This window comes from Papilio polytes, unplaced genomic scaffold (genome assembly GCF_000836215.1).
Source record: "Papilio polytes unplaced genomic scaffold, Ppol_1.0 DF823868.1, whole genome shotgun sequence".
In the NCBI taxonomy this organism is placed as follows: Eukaryota; Metazoa; Arthropoda; class Insecta; order Lepidoptera; family Papilionidae; genus Papilio; species Papilio polytes.
In genome coordinates this window covers 988428-1015984 of record NW_013525336.1, presented here as the reverse complement: position 1 = coordinate 1015984, position 27557 = coordinate 988428, and the positions used below count along the sequence as shown (strand labels likewise).

At 33.9% G+C, this 27557-nt stretch overlaps 2 protein-coding genes across 3 annotated transcripts; both read right to left on the bottom strand.

The window, feature by feature from the left end:
* Positions 1-303: 303 nt before the first annotated feature.
* Positions 304-6752, bottom strand: LOC106103181 (cell division cycle protein 20 homolog). Its single transcript, XM_013282865.1, has 10 exons — positions 6283-6752; positions 6046-6152; positions 5439-5609; positions 4944-5037; positions 4410-4639; positions 3787-3933; positions 2580-2707; positions 2055-2202; positions 1508-1707; positions 304-1066 (listed from the first exon to the last, which is right to left on the bottom strand). The coding sequence occupies exons 1-10, from the start codon at positions 6581-6583 to the stop codon at positions 967-969; spliced, it is 1626 nt and encodes a 541-aa protein (XP_013138319.1). The 5' UTR covers positions 6584-6752; the 3' UTR covers positions 304-966.
* Positions 6753-9522: 2770 nt separating this feature from the next.
* On the bottom strand, positions 9523-27308 carry LOC106103143. 2 transcript variants are annotated; one of them, XM_013282811.1, is made up of 20 exons: positions 27095-27308; positions 23949-24106; positions 22625-22852; positions 22108-22316; positions 21353-21647; positions 20543-20775; positions 19566-20121; positions 19114-19304; positions 18610-18727; positions 17857-18040; positions 16759-17100; positions 15654-15918; positions 14974-15129; positions 14168-14450; positions 13347-13686; positions 12370-12674; positions 11643-11780; positions 10778-11064; positions 10248-10412; positions 9523-9786 (listed from the first exon to the last, which is right to left on the bottom strand). In XM_013282811.1, exons 2-20 carry the CDS (start codon positions 24084-24086, stop codon positions 9627-9629), a joined length of 4593 nt encoding a protein of 1530 aa, XP_013138265.1. In that variant the 5' UTR covers positions 24087-24106; positions 27095-27308; the 3' UTR covers positions 9523-9626. The 2 variants fall into 2 exon arrangements, with proteins under 2 accessions (XP_013138265.1, XP_013138266.1); XM_013282812.1 differs by lacking the exon at positions 27095-27308 and adding an exon at positions 24441-24782.
* Positions 27309-27557: the final 249 nt, after the last annotated feature.

Here is a 27557-nt window from a genome sequence, read left to right as displayed (position 1 = left end):
ATTATTGACACGATGGATTTAGCGGATTTGGAACTATTGGAGATAGAGACGAGCCAGCCACAGTCCCGGCAAACTGATAATCATCGCATTCGTGGAAACCCTTTTGAATTTGAACCAATCATTTTCCAAAAGATTTTGGAAAATCGTTAATATTTTCGCGACGCTCAATTCGGGACTCGCTTTCTCTTGTGATATATGCAGGCAGTATCACTATTATTTCCTTTAACGTAAAATTGGACTTATTAAATTCTAAATTGAGATTAACCTGATATACAATGTACGACAATTTTAAATAAAAAAAAATCAAGGTTCATTATTTTTATTCAATAAAATAACACAGTTATTAATTAAAATCGTCTTAAACACCATTAGGGTAGAAAACAATACACATTGTGAGCCGCAAAATACTAATATAAAGTCAGTGAACAAGGAGGCCGAGGTTGAGAAATGAAGTCTCTCCATGAAACTAATTACAATAAAACTAAAACAGAATGAAGGAAGAAAATTATACATAGATAACATTTTACGACCTCAACTTCACTTGTTGAAAAACATTTCAAAATATAGACAAGTCGTAACAAATTCTTAATACATTCGTAAAATTCGTAAAGCAATACAAATTAACCTTTCAGTCTTTAAATCTAATTGCCTTACTCAGAGTCGTAAAATTTAAGACTCAGAGTATGTCATTTAATTCTTAATACGCGTATTGCAGTCAAAAATACGTTGTTAACACCTGTCTATATTGTCAAAAGTTTTTAGAAAAACAACAATCCAAAATCTGTAAAATTAAAACTCCTAACCAACATAACAAAGTTGATTAAACGGCGTAAAATGATTTTACAACACCAGTGTACATATCCTAATACATAAAACTTAATTGATTACAACAGTAAAATTATCCACTAATGTGTACATCACAATATTCAGTCAAAAGTTCACAACAAACGTCGTAATGTCAATTTATTATCTTATCAATGAGTTCATGTTGAGTAGAGATTTAGCAGCCTTCGAGTCTGTGGGGCCTTTCTTCTTGGACGGATCCAACATGAAGCATTTCCAAAGTCTGGAAAAAAGTTGAAAAATATACATGTAAATTAATTCAAAATACTAAAGTGACTACAACTAGAGAACCACATAGATACATAACTTTTAATTATAAAAACTTTTACAAGTTTTTTCATTAAAAACTTAGACGATATTGACAAGCTTTTTGGAATAAAAAAAAGTATGTTTTTCAAGCTCCGCACCAGCCTTTTATACGGCTGCCTCCTTCCTTCCTAAACGGCTTGCCCCTTCTCCATCAACTGCTTGCTCCCTCTTCCTTCATCAACTCCTTGCCCACCCTACATCAACTACTCGTGACGCCCACGGTAATCAAATGCCACGCCCCTGTTGTCACATGTGGCATGTAGCTTGTTGTAAGTGGCATATATCTTTTTGTAAGTAGCATGTAGCTTGTTGTAAGTGGTATGTGGTGTGTGGCATGTGGCATGTCGTGTGTCACCTGAGCGTCTCGTCAGCGCCGGCGGAGAGCACGGAGGTGCCGTCCGGCGAGAGCGCGAGGTGCAGCACGCGCGCCACGTGCCCGCCGAGCTCCGCCACGCGCGTCATCGTCGGGTACTTCCAGATTATCAGCTGGTTGTTGGCGTACCCGTGACCGGATATCAGCTCCTTGTAATGCGTGCTCCAAACGATCGAACACACCTGAAATATTGCGTTTAAAATTATTAAATTTCGCCCGCGATTCCGTCCGTGTAAATTTAAAAAAGATAACTAAGTAGCATATGTTCTAAGCCTATCCTCTATATCTATGAAAAATTTAATCGAAATCCGTTCAGCAGTTTAGGCTATAAACTCATAACAAATCTATCAAACTAAACTTTTCGCATTTATAATATTATATAAGAAGAAAGATTTACGAATGGACATAGGAGATGTATAGGAAATATCCCCTATCTAAGCGTCTCCGTAATCACCAAAACCACTTATTCTTTATTAGAAAAGACTGGAAATAGATCTAGTCTACAGAGTGTGTCGTTAGTGTTGTGTACCTGTGACTTGGTGTCGACAGTGTTAAGGTTGGCGCCAGTGCTGACGTTCCATATCCGTATAGTGCGGTCCGCTGTGCCGCCGCCTGAAGCCAGCACGCCAGCGCTCCACGGACACCATGCCAAGCCCTTTACCGCCGCCAGGTGCTGACTGAAAAATAACATACAATTTACGTGCATGGCTCATATAACGATTTTCTGTAATTATAATTAACTTTTGCTCGCGACTCCGTCCGCGTTATTAAAAATCTTAGTAGCCTACGTGTTCTATCTATATCAAAGTGACAAATTTCATCAATATCCATTGAGTCCTTCTGGAAATACCTTCCAACATTCATCCATCTACAATTTAGAACTTATTATAAAAGTAAGATAAATTAATGTCATTACAAAAACATTCATTGCTGCGGATTTAAGTAATTCTGCTTTTCTGACATTAATTTAAAAAGTATACAGAAACCTGCACAAATTTACTTTTTCCTTTGGAAAATGCTAAAAATTGCTTACTTTAGATTTCAGATTACTTACTTGAAGGAGTATAGGTACTGTGGCTGAGAGTAGTGCTGTCCCTCCGCGAGCGGCCAGATGTTGAGCAGGTTGTCGTTGCCGCCCGACGCCAGGTATTTACCGTCCAGCGACCATTTCAAACCACATACCTAGAGTTTTATATTAACATTCACATGTTGCTGGATTTAATTAAAAAATCATTGAGTAATTTTTACTGATAAAATATTTTAGATAATTTAGAATCCTATCCTATGACTTTAAGATTGTTGTAAAATTTTTTTAAATTCCTTTTACTGGTTTGTCAAAGACAAACGAGCAAGCGGTCCCTGAAATTCGCCAAAATAACAAAGCAACAGCCGCCCATAGATATCCGCATTTGCAGATGTATTATCTACTTTTATTCGACTTGGACAGGATGCACAGAGACTATATTACACTTTCTATGCTTTCCTTCCAATATCATATCAACTTTCCTTTCCCATCCTCTCCTTATGAAATAAGCTTGGAAGGGATAGTGAACTAAGATTAGGCCTTTAGAGCGCTTAACCCTTATGTTATTCGAGTTTTTTATATATTCAGAATCAGCGAATTTTTCTGCGTCGTTTGAACCGGGTTTCATAAAGATCAGAGCACTTTTGTGGCGCTTGAAACAATCAAAATGTAGGTGTCTTTTTTTTTCTAAAAATGAAAACTTTAAGTGTTTCTCCTGAACATTTAACCTAATAGCGCTTAAAACAACTAGTCTTTCACCCATCGATATATAAGTCAATATCGCCTAAAATGGCGGTTAAAACAAGTAGCCTTTCACACGTCGATATGTGTAACCATAGCAGTGGTAGTGCCTGCTTTAACATCTTAGCAGGAATGGGCCGGAACGCCCCCAGTAATACCACGACCACACAGAAGACAGGCGTGCAATGGGAGCAATTCCGTGTTTCGTCTGATGAGTGTGGTGCCGGAGGCCTAATTTAAGACCCCTTCTCTTTACCACCCTTTTCTTATAAAGAGAGGTTGGGAAGAGGAAGTGGATTTGACGGTGGAGGAGATGCGTAGGAAGAGGAAATATCCTCTTTATGTGCGCCTCCTCCTCCGTCGTATAAGGGTAGGCAACGCATCTGCAATTGCGGATGTCTATGAGCAGCGGTCGCTTTTCCAGTTTGGCGGTTTCAGATGGTCGCTTGCTCGTTTGCCACCTTATGTTATATATAAAAAAAAATGTATTACGCACCTCCCTAGTGTGCGCGTGCAGCGTGGCTCGCACGTGGTCCCGCTGGCGCACGTCGTGGTGCACGATGTTGCCGTCGCGCGCGCCGCTCGACAGCACGTACATGTTCCACGCCAGCGCGCCCACGCGACCAGAGTGCCCGTCCATTAGCTGACACATAATTCATCACAATAGAAAAACATACCTTGGAGCTTGGCTACCACTAGCGAAAAATTTAAAGTAAAAATATATATTGCCATCGTCTTCGTTAAAGTGAAATAAAAAAAAAACTCTATTAGACTGTGATCTAAATCTGTGACGAATTTCAGTCACTAAACCCTTCTGGACATATGTAACAAACATTCTATGGATCTAAACTTTTGCATTTGTATTATTCGCAGAAAGTAAGATAAAAAATACTTAACTAGGTAAAGCTTAGACACACCTTTTTATTTTATCTTCAAAACACTAAATATGTTTTCTTTTTATTTTGATAAACATATATGGATAAACATTCACTCATTTATTGAAAAAAATAGCTATTTTTACTTCTTGCCATCTCATTCTAATTCATCTTGCCCTCTGTAGATCGCTTGGCTGGCAGTATGAGGAAATCATGGTTAAATATAAACAATAACCATACTCACCCTTAACCTTTTGGTCTTGGAGCAGTCCCACAGTTCAACAGTTGAAGAGGAGGTGCCAACTGCCAGGTGCGGAGACCCTCCCTGCACCCAGGACACGGAGCTGACTGTCTCCGAGCCCTCCAGGGTCAGGAGCTGGTCAATCTGCCCTGTGCCAGCGTTCCACAAGTATACAGCATTACCGAGAGCTACTGCCACCACATTTGATGAACTCCAGTCAACTAGATTGAGATCTGGAATGGAAAATGAAAATGATTTATTATGTACTCATTATAAAGATGTTTTTATTATGTATGTAATGAATAAACTTAAAAAATAAAACATTTTCATGTATTGCTACTTTTTTATTTAATATGAGCAGACAAAGTGGTGAATAAAAGCTAGTATTAAGAATAAACACAATTGCACATTTTAAAATTCACAGTACCGGATTTTCCATTTGATAATTAACATTTTCTATACCAATAAATCATCTGGAGAGTTCAGTTTCAACAAAATCATAGTTGCATATAAAATGCGAAGAAATTAAAAACTTACAATAGTCATCCAAAATATCAGGAGCGTCAAGTATTCTTTCAGGAGCTTGTGGAATGTATCTTGTGTTGTTTTTTACTGTTGAAGGAACTTTGGCCTGAAAAATTAATTAAATAAAACATGCTATAACCCCTTTTGTCTTTACTTATATTAAGGTAAATAGTAACAAGTAAATAAATAATATTAATGTAAAAAAATCCATATTAAATGTACAGTTTTTCACTATACTCTAGTAATCTATCCCAACTTTGGTCCATATCCTAAATTACTTGTTTGAAGACATTTACGCATTTAAATTGGAAAGACGAATTTTCGAAAATAAAAACAAAGTAGTGCTTCTAAGTAAAAGGGAACATATAAAAATGTTTTAATTATAATAAAACTAAATTTCATCTACTTTTTTAAATCAATGTAAACATTTACAAGTAACCACATAAACAAGGAACTGTGATGGAAAGTTCTGGTATTAAATGTACTTAAAAAAAATCTTAAGAATACCTGTGAGTATACAACTCGTAATCTATTCTGGTATCCTTCGGGTGCGGCAGGGGCTTTACATGTGTACTGCAGTAGGCGTCCAGGCTCAGTGTCAGTTAGTACCCGTCCAATGGCCTCACTTGCTGCAATTTGTGACACAGCTTCTTCACTTTTCTCTTCATCACGACTCATCTAACATAAAGATTTTGAGAAATGGTTAAAAATCAATTATAATGTTATGGGAGCTTTTTTTCTTTAGCTCCTAAGGGCTGAATGATATTTAGTGTTTTGGTACCATTAAAAGTTATTTTTAAAGGAAATATTACACTTTAATTGCTAAAAAATTTAATGTGTTTTTAACTTTTTTGGATTTAAGAAACTACCAGCTGTCTTCAGCAAGTCTTCACACAATTAAAAAAACCCAATTAGCAGTTTATACATCCTTCCATACAATGTTTAGGTCTTTGGTTTGTAATAATCCATCTATCCATTATAACTTTCACAATTATAATATTAGTAAGATTTATCTCAGATACTTCACAAACCTCTCATCTCATACAAACATTCTTTATAAAGATTGTTGTTAAAAATTGAAAAAAAATGAGAAAAAATGTTAACAGATTCTTACCATGTAATGGCACAAGTCATAGTTGGAGTTGCTTCTAGAAGGTATAAATCTGTCAGCTTTGTTGGGTGTTTTCGAAGCTTTGTTGGGAGTTGGAGTAGTTGATCGACCTGCAAAGGGTACCGTTAAACATCTGCAGAAGTGTACTTGTAAACAAAGAAAACTCTGTATCGAAGGTTTACTAATATTAACTGTTCTAAAGACAACCTTTTTCTACTTGATTTTCTGCAGTTTACTTACCTGGAGACTTCGTTTTACATGGAGTTTTCTTGCCTTTCTTATTTTCATTTCTTGTGGGTGTCTTACTATTAGATAAAGCACTATTATTGCAGCTTTGATTTGCAGTAATCGAGAGTTTTTGCAGAGATTGATTGCAAGAACTTAAGTTTGCATTTGAAATGTTTTTCAAAGATGAGCTTAATGAGGGATTAATGTTTTCGTTGTTTGACTTCTTGACCCATCTTTGCAAAGGTCCTCTAGTTATAGGCCCGTCCATGGTGGCTAAACTATTTATTTCGTTCAAGTAGTTAAACTGGGCCATCCCTCGCTATAACTGACGACACAGTTTAAAATTTATAGATTTTAAAACTACTGTTTCATAAGTTCAGATAAATTTTATCAATCAGACACACCAGTAAAATAATTTTACAATAATTAAAATAGTAAATTCATAAGAACACGTTCAACTGGCAAACACAAACAACCGTTGAGATTTGAAATTTTAAAATGGCTTTGAAGTTTGATATTGACGCATATGACACATTTCAGTTTTGTGTCACAGATAACCTAGCACGCATGTCAAATATAAATCTCTATGGTTTTTCTTAGTGTTGATCTCGTAAATCCCACTTAATGAGTACTTTTACCAGTTGTTTTTAAAAGTGAACCAATACCAACTTTCATTTTAAATTGTTGCTAAATAGTAGCTGTTGCTAAGTAGTAGTAGTTCGTGGGAAGGAATGGATGAAATAATTTCAACATATACGAAAAATAGTTTATTTCAGAGACTATATAGCTCATCATAATAAAACTAACATACTAAAAGTTCTAAAAATATAGTTTTTATATTTATTGCATAATTGATACAAGTTAATCCACGATCATAAAAACACGATTAATTTAAATGCATTGTTGAATCCGTAAGTATTATTTTGATGGACCACATCAAACTGGTATTAAATTAGGAACAGAATTGTAGAAATGCTAGATTGAGCATTATAGTTTACATAACATCTTAATAACTATTCATATTTTAAGCAGAACAGAGATGTACAATTGCACAAAAATCTCCGTATGTACCCAAATTCAACACCTATTTATAAAATTAACCTACAATGTTATAGCACCATATTTTAAAAAGATACAAAACCAATAATACCTTATCCGGGAAAGAAAAGGCGGAAAGACGCCTCTTAAGTTACACACGAAATGTTGTCATTTACTATACAAAATGACATTTCGAAAAAAGTCTTTCCATTAGACGTCAAAATTGTCTGAATGTATAAAACTCTCCATCCATTGGTTAAATATCTATGTGTAAAACTTAATTATGATTAATACGAGATCTTTTCCATATTGGAGATATTTACACATTGAAAGGAAATGATTCAATCAAATGCAATTTACAAATACAAAGACTTACAGTTTTTAACAAGAATTTCAATTTTTTTACACCATTGCATATTTCAATATGATTCTTATTATTTAGAGCGGGCGTAAACCTTTGACTTACACTTTCGCACAACTGTTGTGCGTTTGTCGATTGTATCGGAGACCATTCAAGTGTTTAGTTGCACAACTAAAAATCGAGTAGTCTACGTACCTCTATAAAACAGTTGTGCGATAGTTTAGTTTCAGGAGTGCGCACGCCCATAATGTTTCACTTAACATAAAATATAAGCATTTGTGACTTTTTTACTATAACAAAGCTATTAAAAATAACTTTTTTCGTGACTAAGTATGACATAAATTAACAGGCACTTTTCCGTAACATAATTACATTCTGAATATAGCTTAAAAAAGTAATTTATTTAAAACATATTGACAATGCTACTAAATATAAATGCACATAGAGAGATACTTTTAAACAGATTCATTAAAGGAATAAGACCATATACTTCTTCAATGGAGCACTTAATCTTTGAAAAAAAAAATATAAAAAAAACGTTATGACGATGACCTTATTATTTTTTATGCTTTTAGAGAAAATATTCGACTAAAATATATTTATAAATACAGCAAATGCCGTGGATGGTGGGTTTTTCTTACAATTAACTCCTACATGTACTAATTTAACAATATAATTATTCAAAAATTGTGCGTTATATAATTTGATTATTTATAAATAGTACGTTAAAGGCGTTATAAAAGCATTGATTTGCTCCTTTTAGCACTCTGAGATACAATAATTAATTTGAGACTTTTACAATTACTAGAGATATGGCAGTTTTTGTGGTAGTTTAAATTTTTTAATGAGACGCCTTTAAATTGTATTAGAAAGACAATAAAGCAACTTATTCTATATTTTTAAAACTAAATTGTTCTAACTTAAACATGTAAAATTATTGTTCAATTATTCGATTATAAAAAAAATATAAACACAATATTTAGTACACATTTTTCGTTGTATTGCTTTACGTATATAATTACGTAGTCTAAAAATTGACAAGTTATTGAGTGATTGCTTAAAAATTATCAAATTTGAGCATTAAATTATTTAAATACATTAAAACAATCAAATGGAGCAATTATTTACGTATTTCATAATAAAACTAATGCAATTGTTCAATTACGAAAATGATTCGCAGATAATATTAAAATGAGATCTGGAAATAACCAGGATAATAATTGAAGATTAAAAACAAATTTAAAAATGAATTATAACATCTAACGTATCATCAGAATCTTCTAAATTGTTCATAAAACATATAAAATGTCTAATAATTATTCATAATAAAAATATATGTACTGGATTTGCATTTCACTAAAATCTGTTTGCATACAATTCCTAAACATATTCATAATTCAAATTAACTATAATAATTAAAATAAAAATGGCAGTTAGAATTAATTTCACTGTTTTTTTTCGACTCTTAAAGGGCAACACTAACAAAACTCTCGCCTTATAGATTAACACTAACAAACTGTCGACACCAAAGAGACTCAAAAAATATATAGAATAAGCATAGACACTTCACTAGAAACATTTTTTACTAATCTTACTAGTGCCTGGTGTCTGATATTTAAAATCACAAACAAACAGACACTGAGAAGTGTCTTGGTGTCAAATTTGACAGAGATATTACCGTACAAAGAAGTTACCAGTGACAAAAATCTTGTTAAGTATCTATATATTTCTTAAATGTCTTTGCAACATAAAGAGGTTAACATTAACAAACCTGTCGACTTAGGGCCTGTCCTACCAAATTGAAAATTGTCTGATAACAATCCAACATGTAAAAAATGTGATGGAAATATCGGGTTTTGTTACTTTATCTGACAGTGATCATTTTGCTATCTGAGACTCTATCAGCCAGTGGTGGGACAGGCCCTTAAAGAGGTGAAGAGTAACAAACGTTGTATTGCTACGTGTTCGCATGCATTAAGTTCATGATATGTATGTGTCCGGGATGGTCCACTGTCACGAAACAAGAAAATTTCTCGTCACAACAAAGTTTCTTCGCGTTAACACCGGATAATTTGATGCAAGCTAGAATTTCTTTCTTCTTTGAACCCTCTTTGCAACTGAAAATAAAAAAATTGAATTACTAATGGTTTTCTTAATAATCTTAAAGTAAACATATTATTAAGATTTCTACAAACTTAATTACATCACTTTCTAGTGTGCGCAAAGTAATTACTTCCATGTTTTTTCTGAAACTCTTGCCGTAGAATTTTATATTCCCGGACAAGCTTTACTGTAAACTACAAAATAATAGCTTATTACAACTTCCAAATAATTTATATTTTGTGATCTATGTGCTAGCAACGCCAAACTAATTGTGTATGACAAAATATGATAAACTATCAAATATATGTATTAAGAATCAAACTGCAATAATTCAATAATTACTCGTACCACTGAACGCAACTCGATCAAAATTTGGATAGTCTGGAAACACATATAGGCTACTAACTTTTTTGATTCACGCAGACGGAGTCGCGGGCGAAAGCTAGCTAGATTATATTGATAAAAATATACATACGTTTTCCCTTTCCATAAGCATTTCCAGCATTCGTGCGCGTTCATGAGCCCGTTGCCGAAGAAGAAGTTACTGGTTGCGTTCTGTATGTGCAGGCTGTCCATCGCCGCGCTCAGGCTCGCCGCCTCCACTGGACTCGCGATTGGCGTCACTGCATTCCAGCGATTCCTAACATGACATACGACAAAAACTTAATGTTGTTTGTATTTGACCATTTGTTACTCAACTATCCACTTGATTTAGTTTTCCGTACTTAATTTCACTAAAGAGCTAAGATTTTATCTAAATAATAATTATTGTATATGCAAGTTGTAGCCTAAACAGCTGAACGGATTTCGATGAAATTTGGTATAGATGTAGAGGATAGTCTGGAAGAACATGGCTATGAATATGGGCTACTCATTTTCGTTTTTTTAAATTCCACGCGGACGGAGTCGCGGGCGAAAGCTAGTTACATTATAATTAAATACAAGACACGAAAACTAATTTTGTAAGAAAATATTTACATTGACTTTCAAAACAAAATAACATACCTCCAAATATTGTTTTTATTCACTATAGTCTTCATGATATGGGTAATATTCCACCAGACGATCTCCGCTGCCATGGTGACGAGCACGAGGGGCGGGGCGTCGTCGTCTGGGGCGGGGGCGGGGGACATGGGGCCAGAGGCAAAGCCGGGGGCGGGGGCCAAGGGGCTGGGGGAGTGGGGGCCGCCCCGCGACAGCCGCTCCGGCACGGGGGAGAACCGACACCACTGCACCTTCGTCTTGTGGTGCTTCAGGAACCGCAGCTGCCGCTGGTTGCCCACGTGCCACACCTGGAACATAAACATTGCAATTAGGTCGAAAATTTAATCTATACATATAAAATAGGAATGTCCGTTTGTGATATGAAAAGAAAAATTCCAGATTTCGGGAAGAAGGTGTATTTGAGTTGGTGATAACGAAAAATGAGTTTAAAAATCTTTGTCTGTTTGTCCGTAAGCAGCGTTTGTTCGGGGTAATCTTCGAAACGGCTGGGCCAATTTTGACGGGACTTTGACTGAAGGGTAGCTGACACGGACGGCCATATTATAGGCAAGCTTTTTTTAATTCCGGCCGGACCGCTATCTCTGGAAGTGAGGAACGATTTGGCCCGTCCAACTGACTGAAGATAGCTGGTAGAAGGTAGATGCACGTGGGAATGTTATAGACGACCTTTTTTTTTTAATTTCGTGCTAACTTAATGTGCACACAATAGTTCGTAGTAACATACAAGCTTATGCGTAGACAATATATTTGTCAGATATTTTAGTCGCTCTTAAGTTCGCGCGTCTCGTAGATTAGGTGGTCATAGGTATAGCGGAATGTGGGGATACTTTGTTCGAGCACGATATTTGAATATAAGTATACATACAATGACGTTCCCGGAGTCGAGTCCCATAGCGAGCAGGGAGCCGTCGGCCGCGAGGTCGCAGCAGACAATGCGGTTGTTCAGCTTGTATGTCTGGATCGGCTGCAGCACTAACTTCTCTCCACGCTTCAGTTCATACGTCTGGAATTACAATGAATATACTATTTTACTAATATTAAAAGCTTAAAAACTAGTAATAAAAATAGCCTTCTAACGGCAAAACATTTTTTGGAATCGATCAAGTAATTTTCGAATTTCAACATTCTTTACAAAAATACCATCGTTCCTCTTTTTAATATTAGTATAGACTTGTTTTACCTTATTAGAATTACTTTTAAACAAAATATTAGTAAAGATTATGTTTCACATAGTAGTTATAGAAGGCTAGAGATGTACACTGTAATGGCTGGCTGATAGAAGCTCAGATAGCTTAATAATGACGTCACTGTCAGATGAGGAAACAAAATCCGATATTTCCATCACAATTTTACACGTTGGATTGCTAATATTATCTACAAGAATTTGGTAAAACTGCCTTTAAAGATGTAAGGCATACCCATAAAAAGGCTGGAAATTCAAGCTTACGGTGAGTTAGTTCTATTAGTGCTTTGTAATTATAAAATTCTGTTTGATTTAGTGCATTTATCATAATCTATAACCCTTAAATGAATAAAGAGCAACAAAATAATAAAGTACAAATAAAATCCATAGAAATACAATTCCAACTAACCTGAAACCTATGATAGTCATCACAAATCGCCAATATATTCTTCTGGAAGGCTGCACAGTTGACATAAACATCCGTCTGTCGTCCATTCAGTATTTTGGCGACTTGTAGGTTGCAGTCCCACAGTTTGACGATGGCGTTAGTTTCCACTGTGACGAGGCCGACGTCGAGCCAGAAGCACGCCACGAGAGCGCTGGCCTTGCACAGCCCGCGCGCCTCGCCGTTGGGGAACAAGCGGTCTCGAGAACTTATACTGCCATCGCTGCTTGATGCAGATATCTTCTCGGGGCTGATTTTTTTCTTAAACCCTGAAATAAATACACAAACCTATGATAATGAAAAACTTTGACTTTAGCGTTAACGAGTGTTAAGAAATATATAGACTAGACATAGTGAAGTTAATACAGTTTTTTTCACTGGTACTTTCTTTGGAAGGTGCCACCTCGTATTTTGTATTGACATGTAGTAAAACATTTTACAAAATTATAATATCCATCCATCTGTTGTCACAAAATCATACTAATCATACTATGATACTTATAAATGCGAAAGTTTAGATGGATGTATGGATGGATGTTTGTTAGAGTTTGTAGCTTAAACGGATGAACGGATTTCGATGAAATTTAGTATAGATGTAGAGCATAGTCTGGAAGAACACATGAGCAACTTTTTTTTTAATTCCACGCGGACGGTGTCGCGGACGTAAGCTAGTAAAAACTAAATATGATTCAATTAATTACATTGATATGTGGCTTAGAGGATCTATTAATAGATAGCGTTAGTGACATTTGAAAAAAAAAATGTTAACAATGTTTACTCTATGTTTTTTAGATGGTTACTCTTTGGTTAAATGTAACTTTTAACAATACATTTTCTGTCCGGTTACACAAATTTTCATTACATTTGGCTAACACACTTCAAAATGACTAAAAGCCATTAAAAAAGCAGGACAATAAGAACATAAATAGCGTAAAACATACCTTGTATATCATTTAATATTTCCTGAGATCCAAGAAAGCAGTTCCCTCGTTGAAGCATTTCAGACTTCCAATCCCCATCAGTAGTAAATCGATATGCCATCAAACATCTATTTTTACCCGCAACTATCAATAAATCGGGGTTAACAAAATTCATATACAACACAGGACTGTAAACATCTAAAATATCCTTAGTTTCTTTAGTCCTTAGTGCATATTTAGTGACGATACCAGTACTTAATCCGTAGATAATATATTGATTGCAAGGAGATATCTTAACCGCAGTTATTTGGTCGTCAGTTTTAGGCGATATTTCTGTTAGAAGTTTTCTACCGCGCATTATCTGGGAATAGTAAAACATATATCGTTAACTGAGGGAGCTACTTAGTACAGATTTACTAAGAGAAATAATTACTTCGAGTATATTAAATAATTATTAACGGACTCTTTATCAAAAAACGAAACTACAAAAGATTCAAATGTTATGAATAAAAAAAATATTTTAGTATCTTACAAGAAAAGGTTGGGAAGGGTAACTTAGGGTAAGGGAAGGGATTTGACAAGGATGAGTCCCATCCACTGTTGAAGGTAGACAAAGCATTCGTAAATGCGGATGTCTATGGGCTGAGTTTAATTCGCTATTTTGTCGAATTTAAATGGGCTTTGTCAATACTATAAAGACTTTTTTTTAATTATTTTGTAGTGTACTTATCTATTTATCAATTACACTACATTTATTTATTAAATTACATACACACATCCACACTCATACAACATCACACACATTCAAATACTTTACACATTATTACATAATCATACTTTACCTGTATATTATTTTTATCATCAACAACAGCCAGCAAAGGTTGGGTCCCGCCATCATTGTTTCCATTACAGATGCCCTTCAGGTTCAGTGGTTTTAGGTTATGTCTGTCTAAACTCATGGTTTTCTTAGCTAATTTTTTCTCTATTTCCTTATGTGTAACAAATGATTTGTGTCTCCTGGGCGTGGTGTCCTGACTGTGGGTGCCGCTGGGCGTGCTGCTCGGAGTTTGAGGGGACACGGTCCCCATGAAACTCACGTCGAATGTTGTTGTTAGTCGGACTTTGCTGTTGAAATTTATTAAAATTATGCTCTGAGTGTACTGTCATATTCTTTGGTATAGTAAGTATATATTATACAAGCTATTGCTCGCGACATCGTCCATATGAAATTAAAAATTTAGCCTACGTTACTCGATATCGTAGCTTTTTAACGGTGAAATCGACCGAGTAGTTTTTGAGTTATATCAATATGTAAATATAAATCTTTCCTCTTTATAATATTAGTATAAATATAGGTTTAGGTAAAATGTTTTTTGTCGAAATTTAATCAAATAAAATTTAATGAATATAGTATTTGCCACAAGTTTTAATTATTGAAAATATTGGTAACAGAAATAATCTACAAAAGCGAAAAAGTTAGTATTCACGGTATCTAGCACGAAAAAGTATACTTAACGTTAAAAGTATAAACAAAATTTATATTAGATTTGTGCAGCGCTTTCGAGCATACTGACAAACCTCATACTTTACCGAGAACTGTACGAGTGTCGCAAATTTTCGTGCTCGGCCCCCGGCACCTGTTACTCACCTATTCCTGTGTGTATTCTGCGAGACGTAGGAGGCGTCTAAGAACCACACCTTGGCGGTGTTCTCCACACTGCCGGTGCCCGTCAGCAGCACGTCGGAGCCCGGCAGCAGCTCGTCCCACATCATCACCTCGCTCACCGCCATTGACGTCACGTTGCTGGGAAATATACAAATCTTTATATAATAAATGCGAAAGTTTAGATCGATGGAAGTTTGTTAGCGTTTGGAGCCTAAACTATTAAATGGATTTGGATGACATTTATTTTTGTTTTTCTTTAATTCAACGCGTACGGAATCGCGAGCGACTGCTAGTTATAAATGATTACGTTTTTATATTTCGTAGATATATTGATATCTGTATTTACAGAGGGAACAATGAAAAGCATACATCTACTTCTTCTTGTCCTATGTCCCCAAAGTGGGGCAGAGGCATGTTAATATTTTTACATGAAGTACTATCATGTTTTTAAAGCAGTCATTTCGATTTTTCATTTATTTTGTGAAAAGTGAAGTGATAATCTAAAACAAGGACAGCTAAATTTATACACTAATGTTTACCAGAAATAATTAACAATTTACGAGTATAAACGACAAAGTTGGAGTTTATATAATATTTCGCCTTGTACATAGAAAGAGAATACTCAGACACTTCAATATGAACAACATAATATTAATACATACCCTCTCCTATTATCCAAATCGAACACTCTTGTATTAGTCTTGAGATCAACACAGATGACACGACTGTCATCCGTCGCCACAAACAGCAAGCTGCCTGATTTATTGACCTCAGCTGACACAAAGCACACATTCCCTTTGACCTCCTCACTAGTTAAAACTCTCCGGCAAATGTACACATTGCATACATTTTGATATGACCCGGGGTTCATTTTGTATTCATGTTCCGTTATATTTGTTTCCGATAGAGTTATTATTCTGTTACTACCTGGAATTATTTGAGTCAGTTCAGAGTACTCCTATGTAAACTATAGTATGTTTGAAATTAAAATTGTTGCAAACAAATCTTTAAAAATTAATACAATTAGGGTGTATCAAACAAACAATAGACAACCAATGTCTACAGTTAAAGTTACTTTTGAATTCACACAGATATGTATTTGTTAAGTTAATTTAAATAGTATAAAATAAGGTGCAAATCGTAAAATTATAGCTTATGATAGTCTGCGTAGGAGCCATCAATGTAAGAAAATGTAGTAGCAATGGTTGTAGATACAAATATGCTGTTCAATATGAAATGTTTGTGTTAAAACCATATTAGTAAATTATTTACAGAACTTAGTAATATTTTACACAAAATAAGACAGAAGTGTTAAATTAGCAAGGTTTGTTTAATTAATTAAAACAAGATTTAATTAACATTAGAATAAAATGTCAAAGATTATAAAATTTTAGATTGATAACTTTTTTATCTTTAAGTTAATTGTGAAAAACATCTAGCAACTAAAGATAATGTGGTCTATGTTTTAAAAATGTAATGAAGGATCACATTGTCTTCTTATTTGTTTATAAGATTTTACAATGCAAAAAAAAAAAATTAAAATTATACATGTATAACTTATAAAAATATATTTTAATGCACAATGGAGCTACCCTATATGATATTTTTGTATACATTCTTACCTTCATACAAGTCTTTAAGCTAAAAAATAAATAAATATTGTTCATTTCAAATAACATTTGTGTCTTTAATTACCATATTGGTATTAACTTCAATTTATTTTTACATTAAAATCAGTTTTAAATATGTTAAAGTATAATAACTTACCTGGTATCGTCAAAATGTTGATTATAGGTTCAGATTCTTCATATGACATAACTTTTTCTTTAGTACTTAAATCAATAACATCCAAAGTATGTACACCGGTTGTTGCCACAATAACTTGTTTATCATTATTACACGGAACACAACACACTATCTCACGATCCCTATCAAAATTGTCTAATACTTTGAGCACTTTGCCGCTGGGGTCATACAAAATTATCATTTTAGATGTATGAGTGATCAATGTTTCTTCGTTGTTGGCCCATCTACAGTTCAAAAATGGACCCAATTTAGGTGGAATATTGACTATATTTGCGTAATTATTGTTGTATGATTCTTCTGTTTCTGTAAACAAAAAAATATATAATTTATCACTGTTTTTAGTTGTTCTATTTAAAGTTTTTGTCAATTAGTGGAAAAAGATTTTATTAAAATCATTTCATTTCATAACCATCGTGGTTATTGTACAAAAATATGTCATGCACTATATTGTGACGGCAGCCATTTTGGATTCTTCAAAGCGTACTATATTCCGTTTAATAAGGTCCTTTCATTTGATTTCCTTACTTGGGGGTTATGAAAATATATAATTTAATAGTCAAAAATCCGAAAAGTCGTGGTATAAAAGATATTGCCTATGTTTATGCTAAAATGTACTTAAAATACTAAGTTTTTTATGGCAATTTATTCCATTGGATTGACAAGTCTCAAGCAACTGGGAACTATATTCATACTAGCTGTCTCTGTGATTGTTTGAGCGGAATTAAAAATCTTTATAGGCTGAGTTATTCCTATGTTCAGCGAGATCCCTTCTAGAGATAAGTAGTAACCATCATCTATACATCTAATTTTTATTAATTTAACTAACTTTCGCGTGGTACTACGTCCTCGTTGAGTTAATTAAAAATAAAAAAACAAATGTAAGTAGCCTATGTGTTCTTCCAGACTATGCTCTACATCTATGCCCAGTTTTATCCAGATCCGTTAAGCCGTTTAGGCTACAAATTCTAATAAACATCCATCCATCCATCGTAACTTTCGCATTTATAATATTTATATGAATTTTTTTTACTTAATATCGACTAACATAAAAGGATATACCTTCTTCAATAACATCATCAGTTTGGTCGTGTCCTATATCATCAATGTAGTATATGGTGATGTGTCCGCTGCAGTCGAGTGCGCACACCACGGGCGGGTTCACGGGACACGCGCCCACCCATCTGATAGCGTGCCCCCTGCCCGGCAACTCTTTCTCCAATATATTCGTTGATATGTTGAAAAACTGAAAGTTTTATAGGAAAATAATCTTTTTTGTTGTATTACCTGTTTGTGACATATTTTAAAGGTTTATTTCACTAGAGTATCTACATGCATATAGTTATGGGTTTAAGTAATTAAAACTCTTCGAATATCCAAAATGGTTTCATAGTTAATCTTCTACAAAATACAAGAAATTCTATTTATAGTCATCTACATTAAAATTATAAAGAGGAAAGATTTTTATTTTTATTGAAATAACTCAAACTACTGAGTCTATTTATAAAATTCTTTAACCATTTAAAAACTGCGTTATTAGTAACAAAGGCTATATGTATTTTATTATTTTAATTTAGATTAATTTCAAGCGAAGTCGCGAGCAACAGCTAGTAATTTTATATTACAACTAGCTTTAGGCCGCGACTCTGCGTAGAATTAAAAAAAAAAACAAAAGTAGCCTATGTGTTGAACCAGAACATGCTCTATATCTATACCAAATTTCATCGAGATTTGTTCAGCACTAGGCTACAAACATCCATACATCCATCCATCTAAACGTTGGTTTCTATTTATAATATTAGTATTGTTTTATACCTTAATAAGACCAGATTCAGTTCCAATCAGCACGTGGTCTCCGAGAAAACAGACCGCAGTTATGATCTCCGTCACGTCGATTGTTGTGTGCTTTATTTCTTCCACATTCTGCTCGTGTCTGTAAAATATAAACATTTTATTTTGAAAACGCCAATAAAAATGTTTAATTTCCACTCAGATGAGTTTTTACTATTACAACACTTGTATAATAACGATATTGCCATCCCTTTTACACAAATAAAGCGAAATATCCTTTTTTTGTAGTGAGTTTTAGCTTTATTTTTCTGTTTGCTGTTCTTGTTTTATGTAATTTTTTATCATAATGCTGTGTACCCATGATGATGTTAGTTATAGTTATTTTTTCTCAGAAAACTTTACTTGTTTCATGTGATGATAGTTTCGTAACAAATAAAATCGACATTTAGTTTAATTCTATAATTTTAAATATCCATTTCTCTTGTCTAAAAGAGGACTTCAAGCTGGAAAAGCTTACAAATTACTTACAAGAAGTCAAAATAAAGTTCGTTTTTAGCACATCTCTCCTGGGCTGTGGCGGATGCTTTCGTGTACAGGATGCCTTTATTCTCGTGCTGCAAGATGCTCTGCACGATGTCCGTGTATGGGTAGCGGTAGAGGTCAGTGCCGTGTGTGATCAAATACGCTTTGATACTGTACAGGAGCTCTTTGTCTAATGTCTGCAATGTCACCGAAAGATACTGAATGCTGACAATTTGTAATTTGCCTAGGTTTTAAAATTAGGTAATTAATACTAGGAATTACAAACACACAGCGAAATAAAAGGTTAAATACAAATTAGATTTGTTTCTAAACAAGATAAAAAATAATTTGGGTAAATCAAAATAAGTTTGAGGAACATTACTTTCATAAATAACTTACAATTAAAAATGTTTGAATTATTTTTCTATATTATGGAGTGATAAATATTATATACTCACATCTTCAGCGATATAAGTTTCATATTTCTGCAAATCTAGAATAACATCAGCGGATCCAGTCAATCTGACTTTATTGCCTAGAAATTTGAGATCTAGAAATAATTTATTAAACAAGCACCATTTATTTCCTAAATTCTTCGTTTTAAGTATATGATGTCCGATATAAAATGCTATATATCCATCATCTTCTATATCTAAAGGTGGGTTGGTAATATCATAATGGTAACTTTTTAAGAAATTCTCATGTAATTTTCTTACATCTTCTTCATCCCAACATGTTCTTAGATAATCCATAATAAATACATGAACTTCGTAGATATAATTGCGTTGTTCTCTATCGTAGAATTCTATTAATAATGATTTACTACGAAGTTGGGTTATAATAGATTCAACTTCTGTGAGTTCTCTGTTCCATAGTTTTGCGAGTACTTTGGCTGACACTTTCACATTGTCGGGTAACACTGTTAGTTTTTTAAACAGTCCTAATATATCTGGTTGTAGTAAATTTATACACACTTCGACTGTCCTTTGTGGATTTTCATGATGTCTTGTTAAACTGTAATTTTTGTGATAGTTAGGAATTTTTATACATTAATATATTTTACTAGCTGTTGCTAGCGACTTCCTCTACGTGTAATTAAAAATATTACTCACTGATAGCATAGCTTTATAATGGTGGAAGATTTTTTTAAATCGGCTTATTAGTTTTTAAGTTATTTCATTACATACAAAAATACAAATCTTTCCTCTTTATAATATTAGTATAGATTATGAGGTTTTTTTTACTAAAATAGTGCATATTTCTAACGGTTCAAAATACTACACGAAATTCACTGTTCAAACCAATGAAATAAAGATTTTTTAAATTTAATTTTTATATTAAGTACAGTCAGCTGCACAAATACGAACATAAAAGAAATTCTGTACACCTTTAGTTACACTAACTTTTTAATGTTTTAACTAAGCAATATACTCACAAAAAATAAGCTCTCTTCCCCAACTTATTTAGATAAGAATTCCTGTATTTATGATCGTGTTTGAATCGTTCTCTATTCTCGGAGAGCTGTGCTGCGATGAGCGCGATGTGGAAGGGGCTGCCGGCGCATATCTCGTACAACTTCCTCGCCTCGCGCGGCAACTGCGCCACCGGCTGCTCCAGACATAAGGAGAATAGTTCCAACGTTTCTTGCTCAGTGAAGTTGTTTTCCACCTGTAATATTATTCAATGTTAAGAAAATCAGTACTGGCTGGAGCATAGGTCCAACACTAGATGATTATAATGGAAAAAGTAAAATCTATATAAAGTAAGGAACTATTAATGTAGCACAAGGATTACGCAACAAAAAAAGATATAAACGGTGCAAAAAAGAGTACGGTCAAGAGTCTGTAGATGTTGATTAAAAAACCACTAAATTATTGGCTACGTCCCGTCACTATGACATCTGTCAATGTCATTTAGATAGAACAGCAATCCATTCTGGCGGGAGTTGATAGTCTGTTGTTAGAATTATATTCATGTTTAAAAATCTTACTAACATTATAAATGAGAAAGTATAGATGGATGTTTGTCAGAGTTTGTAGCCTAAACGGATGAACGGATCTCGATGAAATTTGGCATAGATGTAAAGTAGTTTAGAAGAAAGCTTTAAGATATTTTTAATTTTTTTTATTCCACCCAGACGGAGTCTGGAGGAAAGGCTTGTAATAAAAAAATCAAGAAAAAAATAAAATAGCCACTATTTTTTTAGTGTAAATGTTGCTGTGGGAAATTCAATAAGTTAACTTACCTTGACGATTTGCGCTTGAAAATTTGAAACAACGTCAGTATCTGGGGTCGTGATTAATATCTTGCATCCTATATCGAATGCTCTCAAGCATTTCTTCTCATTAACTTCATCTAGCACTAACAAGCATTCCTTCAAAGATTGGTTTTGGAACAGCGAGACAAGCCGGTCCTTCATATCTTCCCACGACCAGTCGTAGAAGGAATGGCTGTCTGCGTTCGAGCCCGTACTGGACATTGATATCGATGACGTCATGTACGAATTGTGATTCGACAATGAAGTCGCTTTACGATATAATCTGAAATCAGAACCAACACTTCTGTAACTTTATTGTTATTAAAAGGTGCCGGGGGCCTAATTTTAGTCCCTTTTCCTTTCCAACCTATTCTTAAGAGGAAAGGATGGATTTGACGGTGGAGGAGACGCATAGGAAGGGGAAATGTCGTCTTTATGTGCGTCTCCTCCGTCATTTAAGGGTAGGCAACGCATCTGCAATTTCGAATGTTTATGGGCAGCGGTCGCTTTCTATTTCGGTGGTTTCAGGTGGCCGCTTGGTCGTTTGCCACCTTATATTATAAAAAAAAAGATTATATAACATGCTAAATACTGTTAAACGTTGTATTTAAGTCACTACAAAAAGCTTTACATTGCATTTGTAACAAAAAATAATGATTACCTTGCTGATAAATATTTTACAACATACATTGAAAGGTATATGCGACAAAAAAAGAATAAAAATACATAATTAAATGACTCACTTATTCTGTAGCGCGGTGATATCATCCTCAGTTTTGCAGTTACCGAAGTTTAACCAGAAGACGACGCCGTTAAAGTTGTCGGTAATGAGATCAGGGTTGTTGCGGAGCACGCTGACCGCCACCGTGGTCTTCCCGCAGCCCGGCATACCGTGTAACGCTAGTATTTTGTGCCGTGTTAACAATTTTAATTTATTAGCCACCTCTTGCTCCTGTAATACGACATACAGATATTTTAATAATAGTGATAGTTTGAATGTTATTTAAAAACATTGTAATAGATCGGTAAACGCCGTCGCTCGATGAGTTTGTCGTCGAAAATAGGACATGCAAGTATCAAGGGGGCTTAACGTTTTGCAAACCCCTATAAAGGAAGTAAGGATCTCGATTTAAACTATAATCGGGTCGAAACAATTCATTTCGAACACCGCTTCAAAATTATATCATACAGAAAATTCACCAATAATGCTATAGGGCTTTTAATAACATAGTGTAAAACCAGAGTCTGTAAGATACTTACCACAGCATTTCTGCTGACGTAGTGATCGGGAAACCTGGGGACATCTCCTCTACTGAGTCCATCCTCGAAACTGCCGTTCAACATTGCCTCATTGGTTTCTTCAGTGAACTTCTTGTACAGCCACTGCCAGTCCTTAGCCAGGCTATCTACAAAGGCTTCGTAACTTCTGTTCGTACCATTCTGAAGTAGTGAGTCTATCAAGTATCTGGTACGGTCCGCGCGACTTGACTGAAATAAAAACAACTTTTATTATACTCTGATATTTAAACAGTAGAAGTTTCCACGACGTTAAAAGGCTACATATTATTTTATTATATTTCACACGAAGGTATCTACTTTTTCATTGGATAATTTTTCGTGTACCCTTTTTTACTCTTTACAGAGTTCCAATAATCCTGCATATATTATTTAATAGGTACGGTAGATTTTAGTCGTAAAAGACACAATAATAAATGTTATTTTTACTCATTAATAAAACAGATTATTAATATGTTTAGTTTCGCTTTCGTTATCAATTTATAACGGTAATGGGATGTTGCATGCATTTTAACATACTGTGATATGATAAGTACGTTAGAAGCGTGGGAATGCATTATTAATGTTAACACATTGAGAATTCATTAATTGAAAACTATTTCAAACAACAACATGAGGTAAGACCGACATGTTGCTAAGAACAAGTCCCAAAAATTTTCTATAGGTTAGGCTTGCTTTAAAAATCAATTTAATAAGTAAACCTAACTAAAAAAACAAGTCTTCGAAGTATTAAACTATTTTGTGCGCCGATCTTTTTTTTATGCGGGCCTGACTATGAGTAATGCATATCGAGCAATGCTGTTAATCATTTGAGAATAAAAGGTTTTCGAAGGTGTATGCTCCAAAAATCAGTTCCAGATGAGGGCAAATTTAATCAGTTTAATTAAATTCTATTAGTACGTATTAGCAATAGCGATACACGTTTATTAGCAAAAGTGAATACAAAGTTAATATATTCAATACTTCGTATTGCATCCAATTTTACTAGAATCTTTCAAAATTAGAACATACTTGTCACCCTAGTATCATAGTATTTACGTTTTAGGGCGCAATGTGCAGCTTATGTTAAAATATGAAAACATAGCTTCTGCCCGCGACTCCTTCCACGTGAAATAAAAAAAACAAAAGCAAGTCGCCTATATGTTCTTCCAGACTATCCTCTACATCTTTGCCAAATGTCATCAAGATCCGTTTAGTGGTTTAGACTACAGACTCTAACAAACATCCATTCATCTAAAGTTTCGCATTTATAATATTAGTAAGATTAAATTGGAACAGGGTCGCTTACCAACTTGTAGATATTATCGAAGTCCTCGTTGGAGATGGCGTCCTTCGTGAACAGCTCATCGAGGATGTAAGTGACGTCGAGGTCCCTCACCACATCCTGCTGGTGGTGTTGCAGCAGCACCCGGTACTTGTTGTCCATGACCGTTGCTTTTCATACATCTGGAAGATGATAGAAATCGTTAAGTTGAAACCTTCTTTCTGGAAGTTACAAGAACTGATGAACGTGAGAATTAACACAGTTGAAGTTTATGTGGAGACGAACTAAAGATAAAGCGAAAAAGATTTCTTTTTAAATCTTTGATTTTAAGGTCTATTTTAACCTCGGGCCTTCTAGAAATTTCCTTTTACACTAGTAGAACACTAGTACAAATATATTGTTGTGTTTTTTTAAATAAGACTTTTTTGTTCGAGTTTCAATAGTGGAAACTCACGACAAGATTGGTGAACTTATAAAGCTTGGCTATTAGTGGTCATAATAATTGTAAATACATACGTTTTGTTTGTTTTTGTCACGGCGTTATACAATGCGTATGTAATTCACCCAATGTCTCTAAATATCGTAATAAAGTGTTCGTAACTATTTTATACTGATGAAGTAGATATGAAACATAAATGGCGCACAAAGATCTAAAGACTCAAGTAACCACTTTTTACATTCACATGACACTATTCCTGTTAACAGTTTTACACATTTCCTTTCCCAGTCAATAATTGTTAATAAATCACGAATTATCCTAGAACACAGATATCTAAACCGGTAATGTTTTCACGTAAATCGTATTAACGAAATTAAAATCTCTAAATAATTCTTACATAACAAATTAAATCATAACTCCGACGAAACCGGTAATTATTAACGCGTCCGAAACTATTGAAGTACAAAATTCTAATGAAAAAAAAACCTCTACATAGTGATCACTTAGCATACGACCTTGTCGATTAGAGCGCCACCTACACGGCAATAAGATACACAAACAACCAAAATCAAAAGGATAAATTGTATGCCAATGACCGCTCTATGATTGCCAAGGCCATGATGACTTAGATATGAGGCAAAATACTCAATTTAAACGTATCTTACTAATGTTGAGGCTTATGTATACTATCCCATAGTTTTACAACATGGGTTGACAATCTTCATTACTTTCTTAGTCTTAAATTAATAAGGGATAGCTTTGTATGTCTCATGATTCATCATTTCATTAAATCATTGGAAAAAATCAAATATGAATGAATGGATATATATTATGTGCTAAACCAAACCAAACTGACTGAAATATTGGGAAATAATGCATTGGATACTTTCTTTTTAAGATTGACAAAGCAGATAATGCTACCAAAAGTTTACAAAAATGGAAATAGAACATTGTTGTTGTGCAAAAATTATATTGGAACTTAAACAGCTGTAACTTTAATGAGAGAAGAAAATAAACTAAAAAGCACCAATCATTAAAACCACTTTAGCAGTTTAGCACAAAAAAATGTATATGCACATAATACCTATCATAGAAATAAACTTAATAGCGGTTTCAACAGTGGCCAGCTTATTAGTTAAAGAGCTAAATTTGAATATTACGGTAATTAAAAAACTGAGAGCCTGACAACTTAATTGAAACCTGCTTCTTCAGTAAACTTACATAACACTAAAAAAGATAGGAGACAAAAATAAATTTCATACTTAATAAACATTAATGTGAACAATGTGCTTGGTTTTTCTTGGAAAGTTTTTTTCTGTCCAAGTTTTATCTGTAAACAGTTTTTAAAACTACAAGCTAATGTAAGTAACGTTTAAATTTTGAAAAGTTAGAGTAAAACACAGTAATTTTTAATGAGCCTAAGAGCCACATTTTTCTGAATCCGCAATTCGCTGATCTCTTATATAGAATAACTAGCTATTCCTTGCATCTCCGTCTACATGAAATTAAAAAGTACTTAATACACAGTCTATTTTACACAATTTTTTAAATTGGCCCAGTTGTTTTTGAGTTATTTCAATAAATCCAAAAACACAAATCATTCCTCTTTATAATATCTGTATAGACAGTATAGATAACATAACAAAGCACTTACAGTGCATGGTAATTACCATTGTAATAAGATTAGCAATTTTCCTATGATATACTTTGATCTTGACACTAATATACTTTTGGTAATATGTCAAGGTCAACTTACCTACTAATGAACTAGCAATTGGGGACATGCAGTGGTAGTTGCGGTCAGATAGATAATACTGATAATGACCACTTTTAAATAAATAAAACAAAACGATGAAATTTCATTCAAACCGCAGATGTTTATTTCTTTGTTTATGGGTTCTAATGTAATCTTTAAAATTCAATATTGATAACAAAATGGGAGAAAAAACGTTTATTAAGTGATTACTACTGTTTGTGATCAAAGATTTTGGATATTAATGAATTAACATGTTAGATATAGTAAAGTTAGGCCTCTCGGGGTGAACCGCAATACAATCAAAGTTGCTGGATTGTCCTGGATGTTTGCGCCATGGGTCAATATATTGATGAATTATTTATGGGGATCATGTCTTGCATTATTTTAAGTTGAAGATAGCAATGTAGTAAGTTATCATTGCTCAGTTTAATGAAACTGAATCCTTTCTCCATAACTTGTAGACAAAGTAAGAATATCTCTATGAAATTGTTGCATCATACAAAAGACAGATGAATTTGGATCAAAGAGCAAAGAAAAGCAAAATGCTTTAGCACTACCTCAACTAACTTGCCTTATTTATGCAATGGGTATAATTGTTTAGAAGTTAAATCTTATTTTGCTATTGCAAATGAATATCTAATTCATTAAAAAAGCTTTTAAAATCTTATTCTAGCTTAAATTGAATTTATTACCAAACAATTGTATTGGATGAGATATTAAGGCACTATATCATAATAGTATTGATTATTTCTTTTCTGGATGTCGTGTAAATCTATTGTATGTCATGTCGTGTCATGAAGCGAAGTATAAACTACTGGCTAACATATTTATTTCATTGTTTTTAACATTTATCTATGAAATAGACCTTTATCATTGTCAGTTTCTTACATGAAACATAGGTTTTCATAGAACAATGTTTAACACAAGTTTTAAATCAAACCAAAATGTATCCGATACTGGACAAATTCAACTCACCCCTTTCAGGAACTAATATAGTTTGATAATAGTCATGGAATTGTAATAGTTTAGAGTATTTGATTGTTATTTTGTTAACAATAAAGGGATACGAATTTACTAAAACACTAAAAACTAAAGAAAATAGCACGCACTACACATCCGCACGTTCATTACAGCGACAAAAAACTACATTTGTTTGTTTGATGCATTTTGATGCAATAGAAGTGCAGCAGTCATTTGCTGTCAAAGTGAAGTTCTTGATTGGTTGATATTAAAAATTAAAACAATCCTTTCAATTTCATTGGCTGACGTTTAGCCTAACTATATAAACTCGCATTAGCTTGTACTCGAAGATTACTCGATATAATGTCACCATTTGAAGTTACTATAAGATATCCATAAAAGATTGTCAATATACAATCGAGTTTAAAGTGAGTTGCAATACAATGGTTAGGGAATAACAGCCATAGATTATCAAACC

Coding starts and splice junctions, on each gene's coding strand:
- LOC106103143 (XM_013282811.1), bottom strand. CDS start 24,086: ATGGACAACAAGTACCGGGTGCTGCTGCAACACCACCAGCAGGATGTG. Junction 18,728..19,113: donor GAACTTTATTTTGACTTCTT/GTAAGTAATTTG, acceptor TATATTTTACAG/ACACGAGCAGAATGTGGAAG. Junction 12,675..13,346: donor AATATTAAATGATATACAAG/GTATGTTTTACG, acceptor TATTTATTTCAG/GGTTTAAGAAAAAAATCAGC.
- LOC106103181 (XM_013282865.1), bottom strand. CDS start 6,583: ATGGCCCAGTTTAACTACTTGAACGAAATAAATAGTTTAGCCACCATG. Junction 3,934..4,409: donor CCAAGACCAAAAGGTTAAGG/GTGAGTATGGTT, acceptor ATTATGTGTCAG/CTAATGGACGGGCACTCTGG. Junction 2,203..2,579: donor CAGTACCTATACTCCTTCAA/GTAAGTAATCTG, acceptor GTTATTTTTCAG/TCAGCACCTGGCGGCGGTAA.